Source organism: Oryzias melastigma, linkage group LG18 (assembly GCF_002922805.2).
Source record: "Oryzias melastigma strain HK-1 linkage group LG18, ASM292280v2, whole genome shotgun sequence".
Taxonomy (NCBI): Eukaryota; Metazoa; Chordata; class Actinopteri; order Beloniformes; family Adrianichthyidae; genus Oryzias; species Oryzias melastigma.
The window spans coordinates 16,472,394-16,492,277 of record NC_050529.1 but is presented as its reverse complement, the minus strand read 5'-3'; the positions used below and the strand labels follow the sequence as shown (position 1 = coordinate 16,492,277).

The 19,884-nt window shown below is 41.4% G+C and overlaps 1 protein-coding gene across 3 annotated transcripts in view; it reads left to right on the top strand.

The window, feature by feature from the left end:
• The window catches only part of chd3 (chromodomain helicase DNA binding protein 3), a 57,234-nt gene extending 37,356 nt beyond the window's left edge, over nucleotides 1–19,878 (top strand). For 2 of the 3 annotated variants that reach the window (XM_024287635.2, XM_024287636.2), the window contains exons 37-40: nucleotides 1,453–1,648; nucleotides 4,294–4,457; nucleotides 4,706–4,832; nucleotides 9,683–11,685. In XM_024287635.2, the coding sequence (XP_024143403.1) occupies nucleotides 1,453–1,648; nucleotides 4,294–4,457; nucleotides 4,706–4,832; nucleotides 9,683–9,951 (756 nt within the window). In that variant the 3' untranslated portion in view covers nucleotides 9,952–11,685. Of the gene's footprint in view, nucleotides 1–1,452; nucleotides 1,649–4,293; nucleotides 4,458–4,705; nucleotides 4,833–9,682; nucleotides 11,686–19,017 lie in introns of those variants that run through there. The other variant, XM_024287637.2, reaches the window with a different exon arrangement.
• The last annotated feature ends 6 nt before the right edge of the window (nucleotides 19,879–19,884 follow it).

Sequence of the window (19,884 nt, the reverse complement as noted above, 5' to 3'; positions counted from 1 at the left end):
ATGGGACTTGAGTGTTTTACCGGCACCATGAGTGAGAGTGGTGTGTGTATGAGTGAGGCTCCTCACAGTGTCGGCTGTTCTGTGGATCGGAGCTGTTAAAAAAATGGTAGTCAAAATGTTGACACCAAATGGTCTCCATGACCCGCGTGTGCGCTTCGTATTCTAATCACTAAGGACCGTTCAATGTATGGGACACAGGTGATGTCTGGAATTAGTCGGCCAGTTCTCTGTGGCTCTGCTCCCACCCAAATCGCAACAATATATTTCCTTCCAACATCTTCAAATTAAATTCAAAGCATTTTTGAAAAAGCGCCACTGAGCCGCAAGGGAGGACTTCAAGAGCCGCATGCGGCTCCGGAGCCGCAGGTTGCCGACCCCCGCCCTAGACCCACATTTTAGCTGAAAGGTTCTGCTGACTTGAGCATTTCTGAAAAGGCTCTCATCCTGTTTTTGAGCGGCTCACATGCTGCAGATCCTCCCCACAACATCCTCATTCACGCCATCTTTCACCCTTTTTTTCTTCAGTTAAATGACTGAAGGTTTGTGAAAGCATGACATCAGCGACCCACAAGACCAGAATAATCTTCTCACTAGTTTCCCCTCTTGTGTTTGTCACTGCTGGCGTTACAGAATCTTTAGAAATGACTAATCGATGATTTTTTGTTTTTTTCCCAGACTCCTGTCTGACTCAGAGCAGAAATCAAGGTTTAAGAAATGCTTTTGGAAGCTGATTACTGGAAATATTTCCTGTTTTTAAATCATGAGTGTATGTTTTTTCACAGAATGTGTAAAGAAAGAACTTTTTGTAAATATAGTTGTACTTTTTTTTTTTAAATGTGTATACCAAAAAAAAGACAAAAAAAAAATTACATAAAAAAATTCTGACAACACTGTAAGTATTTTTAGGGTGGCAAAAAATGTATTTTATTCATATTTAAATGTATTTTAAAAATTAAGATAAAACACTTTATGAAGAAAAAAAAGAGGAATGAGAGGAAAATAAGTTAAAATGCTTTTTCCTACGATACTGTACATAAAGTCAGATTAAAACAGAGTTCTTACCTTAGAAAAATATACATTTATGTGATATTATCCACATATTCTGCTTATCAAAGTATAAGAATCATAGAAATATTACAACTGATATGTGTTTACATTCTAACATAAAAGATTTTTCTCATTATGTTTTTTTGAATTAAAAATAAACTTCTCACCTGAATTTTTGAAATCCCTTTCAAAAAACGTAAAAATACTTTTTAAAACATTAATTAATTTAGTGTCAAGTGCTCAAGGACACCTCAACACAGCCAAACAAAGTGGCAACCTTCTCATTAGAGATCAACCACTCAAACTCTGCATCTCATTAATAATTCTTTTTTATTTATTTATTTTTTTTATGCAGACTAAATTATATTTTTAGCTCTCTCACCTCCTCTTAACCTCGTCCTCCAGCTTTTGGAGCAGGCTCTGGTGATAGAAGAGCAGCTGCGGCGGGCGGCGTACCTGAACATGACGCAGGACCCCAGCCACCCGGCCATGGCGCTCAACGCACGCTTCGCCGAGGTGGAGTGCCTGGCGGAGTCGCACCAGCACCTCAGCAAGGAGTCACTGGCAGGCAACAAACCCGCCAACGCCGTTCTGCATAAAGGTGAACAACGACTGGAACATCACAACATAAAATACCTTTATTCTAAGTCAGTAAGAGTGAAGTTCCTGCACTAGAAACCTGTTAGTGTCATTCAAGGAATAGGTGTGCTTTCTTTACCTACAGCCTAACTGTTGGAAACTAGACAATCAGAGTGTAGTTTGTGTGTGTGGACATCACCTGAACACTCGCCATTTGCTCGTGGTCAGTAAGAAGCCAGCCTAACTAATGACTAAAGTGCGGCGGAAGTGCACCGTACGACATAAGTCATAAGTCAGTGCAACTTCCATTATCCTTAAAAATACACGATACACATACCACAAACACATTCAGCCACGTACCACAAAAGGACATTCTATATTCATTGAGCCTCTAGGGAACTACAAGAGACATCTACCCAAAAAAACGACAGTTTGCCTTTTATAAGGTCGTCCCCACTGATGTCGAACCAGTTTTGAAAGGTATACAGCGCCCTGTCAAAATGTTTGGTCGGGTATTATTTTGGGCATGCTAACGCAGCTAACGTGTAGTGGTGTCAGATTGGGATTATTACGTTACTGACAAGGTTTGGAGTTAGGGTAGTCACAGTAAAGTTTTTTTTTTTTTTAGCAAAAAAGTCTGTGCTTTTTTATGTGTTACTGACAAAGTTGTGAGTTAGCATAGTCTGGTATCAGACTGTGTATTTTAACGTGTTACTAACAAAGTTGTGAGCTAGCATAGTCTGGTATCGGATTGTGTATTTTTACGTGTTACCAACAAAGTTGTGAGCTAGCATAGTCTGGTATCGGATTGTGTATTTTAACGTGTTACCAACAAAGTTGTGAGCTAGCATAGTCCAGTATCGGACTGTGTATTTTTACATGTTACTGACAAAGTTGTGAGCTAGCATAGTCTGGTATCAGACTGTGTATTTTAACGTGTTACTAACAAAGTTGTGAGCTAGCATAGTCTGGTATCGGATTGTGTATTTTTACGTGTTACCAACAAAGTTGTGAGCTAGCATAGTCTGGTATCGGATTGTGTATTTTAACGTGTTACTAACAAAGTTGTGAGCTAGCATAGTCTGGTATCGGATTGTGTATTTTAACGTGTTACTAACAAAGTTGTGAGCTAGCATAGTCTGGTATCGGATTGTGTATTTTAACGTGTTACTAACAAAGTTGTGAGCTAGCATAGTCTGGTATCGGATTGTGTATTTTTACGTGTTACCAACAAAGTTGTGAGCTAGCATAGTCTGGTATCGGATTGTGTATTTTAACGTGTTACTGACAAAGTTGTGAGCTAGCATAGTCTGGTATCGGATTGTGTATTTTTACGTGTTACTAACAAAGTTGTGAGCTAGCATAGTCTGGTATCGGATTGTGTATTTTAACGTGTTACTGACAAAGTTGTGAGCTAGCATAGTCTGGTATCGGATTGTGTATTTTTACGTGTTACTAACAAAGTTGTGAGCTAGCATAGTCCAGTATCGGACTGTGTATTTTAACGTATTACTGACAAAGTTGTGAGTTTGAATATTCCGGTATCGGACTGTGTATTTTTACGTGTTACCAACAAAGTTGTGAGCTAGCATAGTCCAGTGTCGGATTGTGTATCTTAACGTGTTACTAACAAAGTTGTGAGTTTGCATAGTCCGGTATCGGATTGTGTATTTTTACGTGTTACTAACACAGATGTGAGTTAGTAAAATGCTAAAAATACACGGTCCAACAACAGACAATGGTCTGTTGTTGGACCGTGTATTTTTAGCATTTTACTGACAAGGTGGTGAGTTAGCATAGTCTGCTGTCGGAGTGTTCTTTTAGCATGCTACTGACAATTTGTGGGCTAGCATAGTCCGGTATCGGACTGTGTATTTTTAGTGTGTTATCGACAAATTTGTGAGCTAGCGTAGTTACAGTAATGTTTGTTTGAGTGGGATGACATTTATAAGGTATTATGAATACTCTAATGTGGCTAACACAGCTAACGCCTCTGACGTGCTAGCGTGTTACACTCAAGTTTAAGAGTTACTATGAACGCAGTCAATAAATTTTAACAAACATAAATATCTGTGACTCTTTTGTCTGCCTTAATGCGGTTTATAGTTCGGGCGCCTTATGCATGACAAGCTTGAAAATAGACAATTCATTGATATTTATGACCCTGTAGTGCGGAAAATTCGATATATTTTAACAAACATTCGGGAAAAAATAGAACTGACTAGAAACAGCTAAATAAACATCAATTCATGTGTTGTGAAACCTTAAACCGTATTGCTCTGACTAGAGCTTTCATCCGTGGTGCCCCCAGATAAGCTTTCGTTGTTCGACGACAGCTCCAAACAGTTCCTCGCTGGCTTCCTGACAGCTCTTTCCATGTTTACACCGCGCCGCTGAAAGAATAACACCACCCTGCTGTTCATGTTCTTGGCTCGCACTTCTACTCGTGATATTTTATCTAACTGCAAGAGACCGCCTCTGGTCAGTGATGCACTTCATGGCGGTGGAAAATATGTTAGATTAAAGAAGAGAGGCTGCAATCTCTTCATGGTAAATTTGGGACATCAGTGAACATTTTCGAGGACTCTATAGTTAAATAAACTGTAGATAAGAACATTTCAAGAAGAAAATCTGGTTTTTATCACTTTAAATCATCTGTGGTTGCAGTGCTGAACCAGTTGGAGGAGCTGCTGAGTGACATGAAGGCCGACGTGACCCGGCTTCCAGCCACGTTATCCAGAGTCCCGCCTATCGCCGCTCGCCTCCAAATGTCCGAGAGGAGCATTCTCAGCCGGCTCGCCAGCAAAGGCACAGAGACGCACACGCCCCCTGTAAGCAGCTCTCCGCTCACGCACGCCGCCATGCTGGAACCTGCTCCGGCTGCCACTGGCAAAATAATAGATGAAGGTCTTCCAGTGAAAACACTGAGCCTTTCATACTATCACCCATTTGCTTTTCTCCACTCCTGCTAAGTCAGCAGCTTCTTCTTTTCTTTTTTGGCATGTTTGCATAACTGAGAAGCAGTTAGACTTTTTGGTTTCTCCTGCTAAAGAAAATAAATGTTTCTTTCTATATTTAGCCCATACCTCCAGGACCCTACGCAACCCCTCAGGCCTACGGAGCCCCCTACACACCTGCACCCCCAAGCGCACTTCATATGGGTGGCGCCAACTACAGTCAAATGCCGCCAGGATCCTTTATATCAGGTCAGTGCCTCTGCTGGTGACCTCACAGACCTTCATGCTGGAGGGAGGGCACACTTAGGACAAGCAGTGATGGTCAGTCAGGCGTGGAAAATGAAAAGGGAGTTGCAGGAAGGTTCTGATGGTTATTGTCCTTAACATCATTTACTGAAAGAAAGCCCAGCTTTGTTTGATATGTTTGACACTTGGCAAGCTGAGGCCTTCAAACAGATTTATGTCTTTGCTGAGATTTTTTTTCTGTTTCAGTTGCTGCCTAAGGCAGAGGATCTGATCGTATCTTAGCATGATTGGGTGATTATCACTGCCTCAGCAGATTTGGTTTATTTAGGTCAACTTGTGTGCTCTTCATTCCAAGTTCTTAAGAGGTTTTGCTTGTTTTCTTTCTCCATTTCCCTTATCTTAAGCTGTAAAAACAGCTATGGGAAATTAGCTTGTGAGAGCAGCTAGTTTTTAAAGACCCACTCTGATCATCCTTGGATCTATTGTAAAAGTATTCTCTGTGGTCTTTTAATTATGATTACCGTATCGTCCAGAGTTGAAGGTGATTCACACGTCAAATTTACGTCCACCACTTCTGTTTTAACACTTTGACATCAAATTTGATGCCCAGTTCTTGTCCAAGAGTAGGTTTTTGAACGGTGCTTCCTCCTCCGTCAGTAGCAAATACTGATACAAACACCTGCAGTGCCCTCTAGTGGTTGTTAGTGGGAAAGAACCGCTAAAGGGCAAGCGGTTGTAAGAGGGAAAATCACAAATATATGACCCTACTTATGTTTTAAAAAATCAGACTCCTGGCCAAACTATGGAGAAAAGGGGGACTTATACTCCGAAAAATACAGTATGTCGTTTTTAGCCCAATTCCAAGTCTTTTTCTTGAACGTAGTTTCTGCAAAGTGTTCATTAGAAATGTTGTCTTTGGAGTTGTGGGCGGGACTGTTGGCACGTTGCACTCTTTTCGTTATATATGTCCGCCATCATCAGAAAAATGCCACAAGAACATGTTAAAAACTTGATTTTCATCAGAGTGGGTCTTTCAGTTGTGTAATATTTGTAGACGTAATTAAGTTTAAGCTTATGGCAGTGAAAATGGAGATGTTGACCAAAGATTATCCTGAAGTTGTATGTTTTGAACCAGTTTTTGACAAAGAGGACAGTTCTCAAAGCGGCTTAAGATGCTTCCTGCGCTACGGCTAAGAGGTGCTGACTGGAGGATTACCTTGAGGTTCACTTTTGAATGGCTCCCAAAAAACAGGTTATTGTGCCGACTGACTTATCTAAAGGAAGGAGAATCAAGACCCTCAAATCACTGTTGTTGTTTAAACACTTGTGTTTTATTTGTCTAGTTTATGTTGCTTTATGATTTGAAATTTTCATTATTGTGTTTTTGTAAGTGCTTTCATGTTTAGAATACTTGAAAGCTTTTTTATAGCTGCTGGTATAAACAAATGTTTAAAACTAATATTTCAAAACCAAACACAAAAAACTCTGCAAATACAAGGTTTTATGTATTTTTTTAATATGATTATGTGGAATTTATTGACTCCAGCCACTGGCAGAAAATCAGCTTTTCTATGGGCAAGTTAAGAAAAATAAAATGTTGTATATATAGCTAAAAGATGGCAAAGTGGGAGCTTACGCTTTAGGCTTGATAGCATTTTGTAGATCATTTAAAAACACTTTAAATTGCATCACATGCTTAAACATTTAGAACTTTTTCACCTCTTTATAGCTGTTGGAACGATTTCAAATGTGTTTTTGCTTTGTTGCTGTACACTGCTACCTTTAGGTTAAAGTGTGTCAAGGGCTGGGAGGCAGATAGCATCCATCCAACAGGTTTAGCATGTACATGTAGCAATCATTTATTGGGATATTATTTGATTTTAGCTTGTTGTCTGCTTTAACTCTTCTTTTTTCTTTTCCTTTTTTTCTTAGCATTTTAGCTTGTTCAGCATATAAACCCATAATAACACATTAGCTTGATTCATTTATTTAGCATTTTAGCTTGTTTAGCATCTAAACCTTAATGACACATTTATTTTTTTAGCACTTTAGCTTGTTTAGCATCTAAACCCTAATAACACATTAGCTTTATTTATTTATTTATTTTAGCATTTTAGCTTGTTTAGCATCTAAACCCATAATAACACATTAGCTTGTTTTATTTATTTATTTTAGCATTTTAGCTTGTTTAGCATCTAAACCCTAATAACCTGTTTATTTTTTTGTCACTTTTGCTTGTTTACCATTTTAACCCTGGAAACACCTTAAGTTTGTTTAGCACTTTAGCTTGTTATTTAACCTTTGCTCAGATGCCACTTCTACTCCTACAAATAATTTAACCTGTTTAACACATTAGCTTTTAACACCTCAGGTTAACATTTTACACTGTTTATCACTAATCCATTTTACATTGTTCAACACCTTCAATTTTATGTAACTCGTTTGCTTCATTTGGGTATTTTTGCCTTAGACCTTTTTAATATTTCTTATTTGTTTATCACGTTAATTGTTTTTACTGCTTTAGCAAATTTATCTTATCATTCAACATAATGGGGTTATATTCTAGTTGTGTTTTTTATTTTTTATTTTTTGAAGAGGGGCACTTTTAGTTTGTTTGTTGGTGTGTGTTTTGGTAGTTTAGGCTTTTGTTAAACAAATGTAATAAAAACACATTTATCTAAAACATATCACATTTCATGCTAATGCATTTGTATTAAAACCTAATATTTTGATCCTCACCTGTAAGTTGTTTCATATGTAAAAGATGGAACAAAAAAGGAGACAAACTTCTAAATAAATTCAACTTTAGGCTGTACTGATCTAAGATTAGCCGTCATCGTTTCAGCTGTTTTTTTATGCACATACTGTTCACTCACAACCTAATCTGATTTAGTACAGCTCTCTGCATCCATTTTTTGCTGCAGAGCCTTCAACTCTCATGAACTAAGCTGGCCAGAGATTAGGGTCTGAATAGTTGGCAACAAAAACTGTAGTTGGCAATAACAGCACAGAATGCTGCTCCTATTCTTAAATAAAGTATGCAGCAAATCTTGTCTTAGTTTGGATAGTTTGTTCCAGAAAATCCACAGAAACAAAAAAAAACGTCTGTTCAGACATCCCAAAAAAGACATTCTGTGTGAAAGGTCATTTTCTCAATCCACTAACTTTCATTAGAGCAGCGCCATTGAGGTCTCACATTTCATTATTATCTTAAACTGTGTGGCCAGCAGAAGTACCCGATGGTTCTCCTACTTCAGCAGCTTTAATTGTGAAAATCTACAATACATATGGAGTGGAGAGGAAAAAAACACATCTGTGGCAGAGATTCTGATGCAGCTGCCAGACAGACACCTGAAATAGACATTACCAAAAATCAAACACAAATGTGCCGCTCTGCTATATGAAGGAATTTTCATCTCCTAACATGCTCAGACTCCAAACTTTCATGCTTGCTTTTGTGCTTATTTGTCATAATGATATATTGTGTTGCATAAAAGACCCACACTGATCGAGGTTCAACTGGATTAACTTTCAAATTCTGTTTTGTACATAGAGCTCAAAAACAGACTTAATAACTTGCATCGCGACACTTGAACAAGAGTTTTAAACGCGAAAGCCAGAAACGCGCGTAGACGCTCGTTTAATATAGATTTTTTTAGTGGAAGTGGTCGCTTGATCGGGCCGGTGTGAACGTAGCATGAGACTGAGCGGCGCTACTTCCTCTTCTTCTGTGTTGCTGTCACTAGAAAATACTGATACACACACCTACAGTGCCCTCTAGTGGTTGTTGCTATTTATTTAAAAAAAAATCACATACAAGTTGCACTTAATATAAGTTTCACCCCTATGCAACAAAATGTGACTCATACATCCTCTTTCGTCAGAAAAATCCCACATTAACATGTTAAAAAAATCCTTTTAATTTGAGTGGGTCTGTAAATGACTGCCTGAATCTCGGTACGACTTCTCAGATTGTTTCGGGCTCCACTCACATTGCCGTTCTTGCTTACAGGCTGATTGTGAATTTATTTTCTTCCTAAGAGTTGTCTCACAATACTCTGCACACACGTCCTGCTGTGAATGTGTCTGGAGATGTTTGGATAGCAGAGATAACTGGTAAAACCTGATAGTACTGCTTTGCCCGAAAAAATAAAAAAACCACAACACCCTCTCAGATCTCTCACTCTCTGTATCTTGATTTTTTTTCCCTTTTTTTGGTAATTGTAGCCTGAGACATCTGTCAAAAGCATTGCAATGCAGAGAGCCAGAGCCTATCTCTGAAAATGTCATTACGCTCAGCCCGTCTGAGCCTCTCCGTGCCAAGAAAACATTCCCACTTTGTAGCGAGGTATTTTGAGCGGGACTCAGACCGCGGGAGCTCGGTTTGTGTAAACGGCGTGTTGTGACGAGGGCTGGGCCCGCCGTCGGGCTGCTCCCAAATGAGCCGTGTTGCTCTGTGGGTTTGAGCGGCCTGAGGACAGAGAATCAAACCGCACTTATGAAGTTGATTGAGGTCAGGCTCCGAAATAATGGTTAACCTTCAAGAACTCCTCAGTAATGAGGGGAACACTTGTCTGCACTCTGAAGAAAAATGCATCTGTGCTTCACCTGTTTGCTCCAAAGGATTTTTTGTGCTAGTAAATCTTGTTCTTTTGAGAAGACGGAGGGGAGCTCATTCGCTCCTCGTATCACCACGCACCTGCCCCGCTGCCCCCTCCCCGACAGCTCCAGTAGCGCTCTCTCTGACCTCTGACCCCCCTCCCGAGGGAAGCTTAAAGAGTAAAAGTGTCACATTATCCTGCTGCCCCTCTCCGAGCCTCCACTACAGTCTTGCCGCTTGTCTGCCCCCACAGAAGCCGCTGCAGCTGCCGGGGCCACCGGGGGAGCTGCCGGTGGAGCCGCCTGGGGGCCGACCGCCAGCGGGTTCTGCCAGAAGACCAAGGAGCACGATGTGGTGCAGCGGCAGCGGGTGGTTGACCTCTGGAAGGACGGCAAATCGGAGGGGGCCATAGGGCTGGAGCTGAGGATGCCAAAGTCGACGGTGCACAGCATCATCGTCAAGTACCGACTCAGCAACACGGTGGAGAACCTGCCGCGCAACGGACGACCAAAGAAGCCCTGAAAGGAGGAGGGGGGGGGAACAAGCGAGAAGAAATCCCAAAAAACAAGGAAAAGGAGAACTCTGACACTGCTGGAATGTGAGGAGGAGAAAAAGAAACGATGGGAGGCACAACTTTATAGAAAAAAAGAGGACAGGAAACGTGAAATGAAAAGCAGCGCTGGCTCTTTGACCCCCCCCAAAGAAAAGCAAGCAATCAACTGCAGAAATTAGAAAAAAAGAGAGGTCAAAAGGTGCTACGGGGAAAAAAATAAAAACCCAAAAAAGTCTGACTGCACTCAAGAGACAAGAAAAGCGGAGGATGTTTATTCAATCACCTCGATTTTTTTCTCTCAAGGAAATTCAGGTATGAGGGCTGAATGGAAGCAAAAGGCAGCAAAGGATATTATTATTTTTTTATACTTCTTCACACTTATTTTCTTTTTTTTTTTTGAGACTTCTGTTACCTCTGAGCCAAAAAGATTTCCCTTCGGTTCAATTCTTCATGTGAAGGCTGACTGAACAAGCCGGTCGCCTCCATCTGACCCCGTCCTCCCTCATTCCTCCACAGACCTGCACTCCTCCGTCTCGCTCATTCAGAGCCTCACACACACACGGGTAAAGCCTTCATGTATCCACCGACCTCACTCTTGAGACGAAATCCAAGAAACGGTGAAAACCAAAAAAAAATGACGGCAAAGAAAAAATGTTTCAAACACGGATCCCTGCGGACCGCCGCGCATTCCTACGTCCAACCAAACAAAGGAGCTGGAACCTAAATAAACAACACTACATGGCTTTAACCCACTCAGATGTGCTGCTTCAATTTTAGAGACGACTGAAAATAGCCCCATTTCCTGTTTGCTGAACAGTATTTATGAGCCGCTCTTCCTCGGTTGTGAAAGCTGTAATCTGTTACAAAGGAACCAAAAAAAGAAATCAATAAATAAAAAGGGAAACTCTTTGAAGCTCGCAGAGACGCTTTTGTCCCTGGAGCTTCTTTATTGTGACAGCGTGATGGAAAGTGTCCCGTAATCCCAGAGAAACTAAAACTCCGCAGACCGTCTCGTTGAGTTTTCCAACTGTGACGTTCACGCCGACCAACCTGGAGATTCCTGCAACAAGTGCGACAGTCAGGGATTTTTGTATTTGTATGTGTGGGACGTGTGAAAATGCCTTTTGTTTTGTTTTTTTACAAATTATTTATCTCTTTTTTCTTTTTTTTAAGTTCCTAACTAAAAAAATATTTTTATAAAAAACAACAAGAATTTAGAGAAATTTCTTGTATGAGAGAGTGTTGGCATGACAACGCCATCTATAAAAAGAGAAAATAGATGAATAAAAGATGTAATTGCAGTTGAATCCGTTAAAAATAATTCCACCAGATAAAGCAACATTACAAAGTGCTCTCAGGAGGCTCACGCTGTTACATCGGTTTAATAAAAAATATAATAAAAAGCTGATTCACTTGGTCATGATTTGAAATCACTTGATGAATTTCAAACATTGTGAGCCATCAACCAAATGTCCAACTAACCCAACAACTGTTTGCAAGAAAATATTCATTTTTCATTGCTCATGTATATGTGTAAAGTGAATGTATAAATAAAGAGAAAGCATTTTAAACACTTTAAAACATGAAAATGTGTTATTTTAAAACTAAGGATGTCTTGAGATATGAGGGCGTCCTTCTGAACTGTTTAATACATGTAGCTTGTGAATGTAAATACCAATATGGGCCACACAAAATGTAAAAAAATCATGTAGATATGTAGTTATATAACATTAAGTTATGATTAATGAAAAATGTTCACTTATGAATAAGCGTAAAAGTATATTTTTGAGGAGTTCATAGATAGTAATAGGTAAACAGTAGTTGTCCTAAGGTTGATCCCTGAGGAACACCCTTTTTAATTGTGAGGAGTGTGGCTTGTTTGCACCTGTTTTTAAAGTTGTTCCACATCATTTAATCAGGGGACCCCAACCTCCGGGCCGCGAACAGGTACCGGGCCAGGGGCCACGTGGTTCTGGGATACAGACAATGAAAAAATCCATGCGCTAATCAGGGGGTCCCCAACCCTCGGGACACGGAGCGGACCAGTACCTTGGCCTAGTACCAGTACCTTTACCCTACCCGGTTCTGGGACCATATCCCATCCAGTACCACGTCCAGATGGTTGCGGACCCGTGATTTATTGGGAACAGCCAGTATGTCCAAAAACGACTAGTTGGGGACACCCTAGACCAGGGGTCGGCAACCCAAAGTGTTGAAAGAGCCACTTTGGACCAATACAATAAAAACCAAATGTGTCTGGAGCCGCATAAATGGAATTGACTTATGTAAATTTTACTCTGTAAGTTTCACATGGAGAATGTGTGGAATAAACGATTATTTCTCCTGCTGCGTGTCCTCGTGTCATATAAACTACGTTTTTGGCCTCATGACAAGTTGATGAGATATTGCAGCATCAAAATTATCAGACAAAAGATGAGTATCCTCATAATGATCATTTGGGCTTTTATTTTGACATGCCTCAATGACACAACGAGAGGGGGTTCTGATCAGTCTCTCCCTCATTCTCACTCCAGGTGCAGGAAGAATTCAAACATAACAGGACAAAATCATAAATGTTCAACAGTCAGACAACAAAACACATTGACGAAAACCCAAACTTAAATCCAATTCCAGTCAGACATGCAGAAGAATGGGTAACCCACAATTCCTTGCGCTGCCAGACCGACAGCAATACACTACAATATGAATGAATTACAGTTTGTTTCATTGCTTTGATGAAATTAAAGAAATGCAATAAATAAATCTGATTTTTGATGTCATTTTTATTTAGAGGATTTGAAAAAAAAACACAAAAATGTAACGCGCACCTTTAAGGTGCTTCCACACTGGCCGCGTGAATAAAGCGCACACTTTCAATGAAGAGTCAATATAAGCGCGTGCACACCTAAATTCCTGGTCTGGAGCGCGCGTGAGTCTTATAGTCAGACATTTAAAAGGACAGAGTTGTGAAAACAAAAGTCTTCAGAAAGATTTGGGGGATTTTCAACACTTTTACTTTCGGTTCTCCCTGTTGTAGATGCAGATGAGCGCTAATGAACAGTAAAAATACAATCGAAGGAGAATCTCCTCCCCGCCACGCACCGCACGCGGCCGGTGTGTGAGACCTGCACATCGCCGCGCTCAGCAGGTGGTATCCACACCGGAGCAGCGCGGTCACGCACGCAGTGGCGGGGAGGAGATTCTTCTTCTATTCTTCTTCTACTGTTCATTAGCGCTCATCTCATCTTGGTGTCATATTAACCTGACCGGACACAAACCGTAATGATTCATTTCTCCTTCGTGATCACGTTTGGTACTTCTGTGCTTTGAAGCAGACTCCGCCCACAAGCAGCTCCCGCGCTGAATCTTCAATCCGGTTCAAGATTTCCACGCACAGTTACAGCTCTGAGCTGCTGCGACTGTGCGTGGAAATCTTGAACCGGATTGAAGATTCAGCGCGCTCAATGCGTGCCGATTTGTACGTGGAGCTCGTGACCCGACTTCAAAACCCGCGTAGCAACGTGCGCTCACGTGCGCTCCAGACGCACGGGCAGGAATTCTGCTGTGCGCTGACTCAGACGGCGTGGAAGCATCTACACTCATCTCACAACAACTGGAAAACGTAAAGGATGTTTGTGTCATGTTTGTCCTCCTACAGAAATCGTATTAAAACAAAAATATTGTGGCAGCCTGACTGTTAATTTAGAAATAGTTCCTTGTTAGTGGGTGGAGTTAGTGTCTGTTCTTGTGTTGCATTATGGGACTTGAGTGTTTTACCGGCACCATGAGTGAGAGTGGTGTGTGTATGAGTGAGGGTCCTCACAGTGTCGGCTGTTCAATGGCTCCGTACTGTTAAAGAAATGGCAGTCAAAATGTTGACTCCAATTGATTTACACGCCCTGCGTGTACGGTTCTTCCTTCAATCTCCGAGGGCCGTACAACGTATGGGACACAAGTGATCGCTGGAATCAAACCTGCCAGCCAGCTGTTTGGCTCTGCTCCCAATCAATTCGCTACAATATGTTTCCTTCCAACATTTTTTTATTATTATCAAACATTCTTGAAGAATCTCCACTGAGCCGCAAGGGGGTGCTTGAAGGGCCGCATGCGGCTCCGGAGCCGCAGGTTGCCGACCCCCGCCCTAGACGGAGGGGGCCCCATCCATATGTCTTCTTAATATGACGAGTTAGGAAGGAGAACGTGTTGCCCAGGAAGTCTTTTTCAATGTATGTAAGGAGCTACTAGCTAGTTCACTTGTAATTTTACTAATTCAGCAAAAAAAAAAAAAAAAAAAAGGTAAACTGTGTTATGCACTTTAAAATAAATAAAGCCTTATTCACAGTCAGAGTTTAAACATAACTTTTCAAACTTAAAATGTGCAACAAATTATGAAAAGTGTAATAGTTTCCTGTTCTGGTTTTAAACCTGATTTTCAGAATTGAGATGTAGAGAAGTTTAGCTTTTCTGTTCACTGTAAACAAGTCATTCTCATGACTGGTGTTCAAAGTGATGCTTTTCTTTGAAGGACACGAGCGAGACTGTTAACAAATGTCTCCTTAGTTTCGTCAGATGTTTCTCACAGCCCATAACAGAAGCTCCAGGAATATTCCATTTGACTAAAAAAAAAAGTTTCTGGCTTTTGCCACACGGTGTTGAAGAAATAGACTAAATAAATCAAAACAAAAGCAGACATCATTTACGCCTGTGACAGTGTGTTTTCTAAAGGGGAGTGTTGAGGTTTAAAGTTTAATGGAAGAACGTGAAAGGAGGAGATCAATCTGAACGAAAACACATTTTTCCACTGCATTTGTGTAACTGGATGCTGACTATTAAGTTTATCATGGGTGCTAACAAAATTAATCGGCAATGTTGCTTTAATTTTGATCGGAAGAAATGTAATAAAAACAACTTCTTCCGTCTAAGTCTTGCTGTGCGTGATGTTCAATCTCAAAGAAGACAATTAAAGCTGTTTTTGATTTTTTTAAATCTTATTTCTATAAACCTTAACAACACCAGTCATATAATCTTGGTGAAAGATGCGTCGATTTATGTATTTCTATTTATATAAATTTCACCCACGCAAATTCGCATGAAAATCAGGTTAAAGAACACACTTTGGACAAGCATCTAGGAACGAATTTAACGTACATCAAAACAGGCAAGTAAGGCAAATTTGACGAGGGGCCTCTGGTCACACGCAAGACGGCGTCAGAATCAATCTGTACGCGGAAGCGGAAATCGTAACGGAAATGTCGTAAACTTTAGAAAACTCTTTCAAAATGATATTTAAAAACCTTTTCAGAACTATCAACTTTTACGTCTTTGAATGTGAATAAACTAACTGTTTTTTTCTCCGTGAATCAGCTGATCGGAGACGCGGAATGCTGTTTTTATCTCTGTGACAGAGAGTGTCACTGAGGAAAAAAATGGCAAAAAGGTGGTAAGCTTAAAATTATATTTTTTTTTGTGGGGGGAGGGACTTCCGGCTATTAGTTTTCAGGCGCCATATTTTTTCTCTGTAGCCAGATTCTCTTGAATTTGACTCAAGTCGTGTCGGGTGTGATCACATTACACATCACTAAGAGGTTATTTATGATTTTTTTTTATCAAAAGAAAAATGTAAACGTTAATTTTCTATCTTGTAAAAATAAACTGCATCCACTGCTGCTGGTGTAAAAAATTGAATCGTATCTTGTTACTTTTTCTAAGCAGCACAACGAACACACTTAAGAATTTCATCATTTTTCGTGCCGAGACAACCAAACTTGCTGTGTACGACTGTACCGCCCCCATGTGGCCAGCTTGGCTTATCATATTTCGAGATTTCTTGACACTATGGAGTAAAATTGGCTTTGGAATCAACTTGGAGAATGGAAACATCCTCGTTCAGAAAGAGTTAGGAAAGAGATACTATAGACAAAACCTCAAGACTGCGATTTTTTTTTACATGATAATCCAAAAAAATCTCTTCAAGCTATTATGCTACGACCTAAAAAATGACTCTAATGACTACAGAGTAAATGATTAATAATCACAGAGTAAGAAAATGTAATTCAAAAAATTGAATGAGTTGATTACTATGGGTCACCCAGGCTACCGTCGGGTTTTTCAAAATAAAAGCTTTAAGTTCAGGTTTTAAGTAAGTGGTTTACTGACTCTTAATTTTTATTGTGTGACATTAGATATGAATAAATTATAGATGCATTAAAACATTCTAGTCTAGCTCTCTTTTTCTATAAATCGTCGGGCAGACTCCTCAATCTGACGACAGGTCTGTGCTTCTCAAATCCCTAAAAACAAAAAAACCCGACCGGTCAGACTCACAACATAGCTCTTTATGAGAAGTTTTGGCACATTTGAGCTCACATAAAGCTTTTCAGGGAGCAACAACATTCATGGCCAAGTTTTCTGTCAGATAGGAGGCAAAATTTGTAGAAGCAGACCAACGTGGTGGCCAGACTTTCCTTTTTTTTTCTCTCTTTTATAGAGTTTTCTGGACTTTCTGTGGTCCTTCTAGTGAACTTTACAGTTCCAGGACGAGGAGAGAAGCAAATTTGAGGTTTAAGAGCTCCTGCAGTGGTCTTATTTTGTGAATTTTTATTGATGAAAGACTAAAGATTGGCTCTCACACATGGACTGGAGCTCTTAAAGTTAAAACGATGAGCGGCAACAGCTCGTTTGAACAGACTTTTTCCTCTGTTTTAGTTCTGTTTTGGCGTTTTCTGCCCCCACGTTGCGTGTCTCTCTCCCAGTCCTTACCTTGATTTGTTTTGCCTCTTATCAGATTTAGTTTGAACACACACAGAACTCTCTCCACTTTTCCTCTGTTGGCCTCTACTGGCAAAAAGCCACAAGTCCTCCCGAACGCGGCCCCCCTCTCTCCTGCTTTTGGACGCTCGGGCGCGCGCACAGGTTTAGCTTCTCCGGCCCCGCTCCTTATCACGCCTTTGATCAGCCTGTGAGTGTTATGACAGTTTGTCTTCTCCTCGCAGCGCCAGTGCGAGCGGTGCACGCTCAGACTATTCTGGGCTTTGTTTTTAAAACGAGCGCTCGGCTCGCCATTCCTCTGCGGAGCACGTTTATGATAGCGCACCAATGTGGGAAGCACAGATTCCTGTGCTGGCCAGCTGTGCAGCCGTGCAGAGAGAAGGTTTGAGGAGGGCTGTGTGTCCTCATGTGCCTGTTGGTGAAAGTTTACTGAAGAGGCAAAACCTCATCATTAATTGGGGAAAAAATGGGTCACACAGGACATTTGTATCTGTAATAAGATCGGCCATTCAAATGATTAAAATGATCAGAATCATTCAAATTACTTGTGTTTTTAGCACAAATTAGACATTTATTTTATTATTTGTATACATTTTTTCACACCATCCTACACATTCCCATTCCCAACTTGTCATATGGTTCGGGCCCCTTCTGCACCACTTTTTGACGTTTTGTGTGTCCCAACTTGTCGTTTTTTGACGGGCTGTCTGTTCTCATGAGATCACAGGTCCACAACCCTCAGGATACGGTATTGAACACGGTAACAGACACTACCAAGTTAGGGTTAGGGTACTTGTCCGGGCCATGCCCTGGTACTGTACTGGTCCACGTTCTGGTACTGGTCTGCGTCCCAATGGTTGGGGACCCCTGATTAGCATCTGCGGCCTGGTACTAAGTGGCCATTGGAATAGTACCAGTTTGTGGCCCAGAGGTTGGGAACCTCTGATTTAATAGGAACATGCCTTAAAGTGGCCGTACAAGTTTCAAAGGATCTGCAAGACACACCTGTGCTCTCTTTAAGATGCACCTGCTCCGGTCTATGACCTGGACAATGAAAAACCTCCAACTTCTAACAGGCAACCCCCATACATTTTGACATTTTGGGTGTCCCTAATTGGTCATTTTTTTGACGGGCTTGCTGTTCCCATTAAATCACGGGCCCCTAACCCTTGGGACGTGGCACCGGTACCACATTGGGGTTAGGGTACCTGTACTTGGTTTGTGTTTGAGACTGGATCGGTACAGGTACTGGTCACTGTCCCGAAGGTTGGAGACCCCTGATTAGTGTCAGTGGCCCTGTTCCAAGGGGCCCTTGGACCAGTACCAGTTCGCATCCCGGAGGTTGGGGACCCTGGTTATTTGGGGACACCCAAAACGTCAAAAGTGACGCGGAGGGGGTCCTTGACCACACGCCGATATATGACGAGTTGGGAGTGAGAATCCATTGCACCATCAATTTATCTCCTTTTATGTCCAAAGCGGCAAATGAAACAGAAGTATTCCTTGCAGCATCAGATGGTGCATTGCCATACATGAAGATGATTTTGTTATGGAAAGCACGATTCTTCTTTTTGGACCACGGAAAGGGACCCTAATTAGACCGACCAGCTCTCGCCCCATGTTTCCAGCCCAAACCATGACTCCACCACCTCCTTACTGATGTCGTAGCCTTATTGGGACATGATGGCCATCTACCAACTACCCACTATAGAAGGTTTACGTAGAACTGCAAGCTTCTGGAGGATCCTCCCCCTTGATGTATGCTTGCTGCTTTGTAATAGTGTTTTAGCGGCTGCTCTCTAAATCCCATGTATTAGTCTGTCTTTTTCTGCACAAACCCGTGTGTCTGAATCATCCACAAATCCCTTAATAGTACGATGATTGCGCTTAAGTTGTCATGAAATAACCAAGATTTTCATTGCTTGTCCAACTATTTTGCACTTTTCAGCACCAGAGATCCTTTTTCATTCATATTGCTTAATAATGTGGAACGTCCTTTAGTCGATTTCCTTTGAGCTCACCTGACAAACTAATGATCACAGGTGTCTGAGATTGATGTCTGTAATCCAAAGAGACACAATGTTCTCCATGAGTTTAACTGAAAAACGCAAATACAAGTCTCATTTTAATTTGGACCACACTGTAAAGATCAACGGTGAAATCTCCCTGTTAGACCAGCCTCCATCCTCGATCTCTGAAGGAGAGGAGGCTCGGAGCTGCACATGTTGAACCGGCTGAACTGTTTTTTCTGTTTTTTTTCCCTGCAGTTCTGAACGGGCCTCCCATGTCTGTGAAGAAGGAACGGGAGGCAGAGCTGATCAACAGGCGGGAGCAGCGCAGCGGGGAAGTCATCTGCATCGACGACTAGACATCCCAACAAAAACCCTAAAAAGATGACCGGCGATGGACTACAGCTTCTGCGTGAACGACCTATTGACTGACTGACTGAAGCTCACCATGATTGTAGTTCCCTCATTTCAGACTGAAAACTTGTTCACGCACACCCCCCACGACCCTTTTTTCTCGTCTGCCTCAAACCATTATACTCCTCATAAACGCCCTCCTTCCAAGGGCCTCCTCCTGCTTCTAACCTCATGTTACACTACCACCACCTCCTCAAACCCTTTTAGATCCCAGACTAGACTCCTTTTTCCTCCCAGGAAGCTGCATGTGAACGTTCGTCTCATCAGGCTCCGCCCCCCCCGAAGCATGCTCCTATCGCTACCATGCTGTCTCGTGGAAAAAAACTAAAAAAAAAAAGCATCAAGCTGTGCCTACAGTCATTCAAACGCCGATTCTGAACCGGTTTTCTCAGTCCGAGCAGCTTCCAGCACAGCTAGTGTTTCCTTTTCTTATGTAACTCATTCTTATCAGCGGTACTAGTTTGGTTAAACACATGCAGTCGGGCATCAGTAAACATCCTCGTAAGTATTTCATCTCCTTTTGCCCCCTCACGTCTGTGTACAGAGTATTTCAGGGGGTTTTAATTCCAGAAAAAGTCTCCAGATGGCGCTATTTTTCAGAAACACTCCCCTCTTTATGAATGTTTATAAACCTTTCAAGCCAGTGTTATCAAAACTCCACAGACCACACCTCCTCCTCGTCTGGATTCTACGCCCCTTTTTTACGTTTTT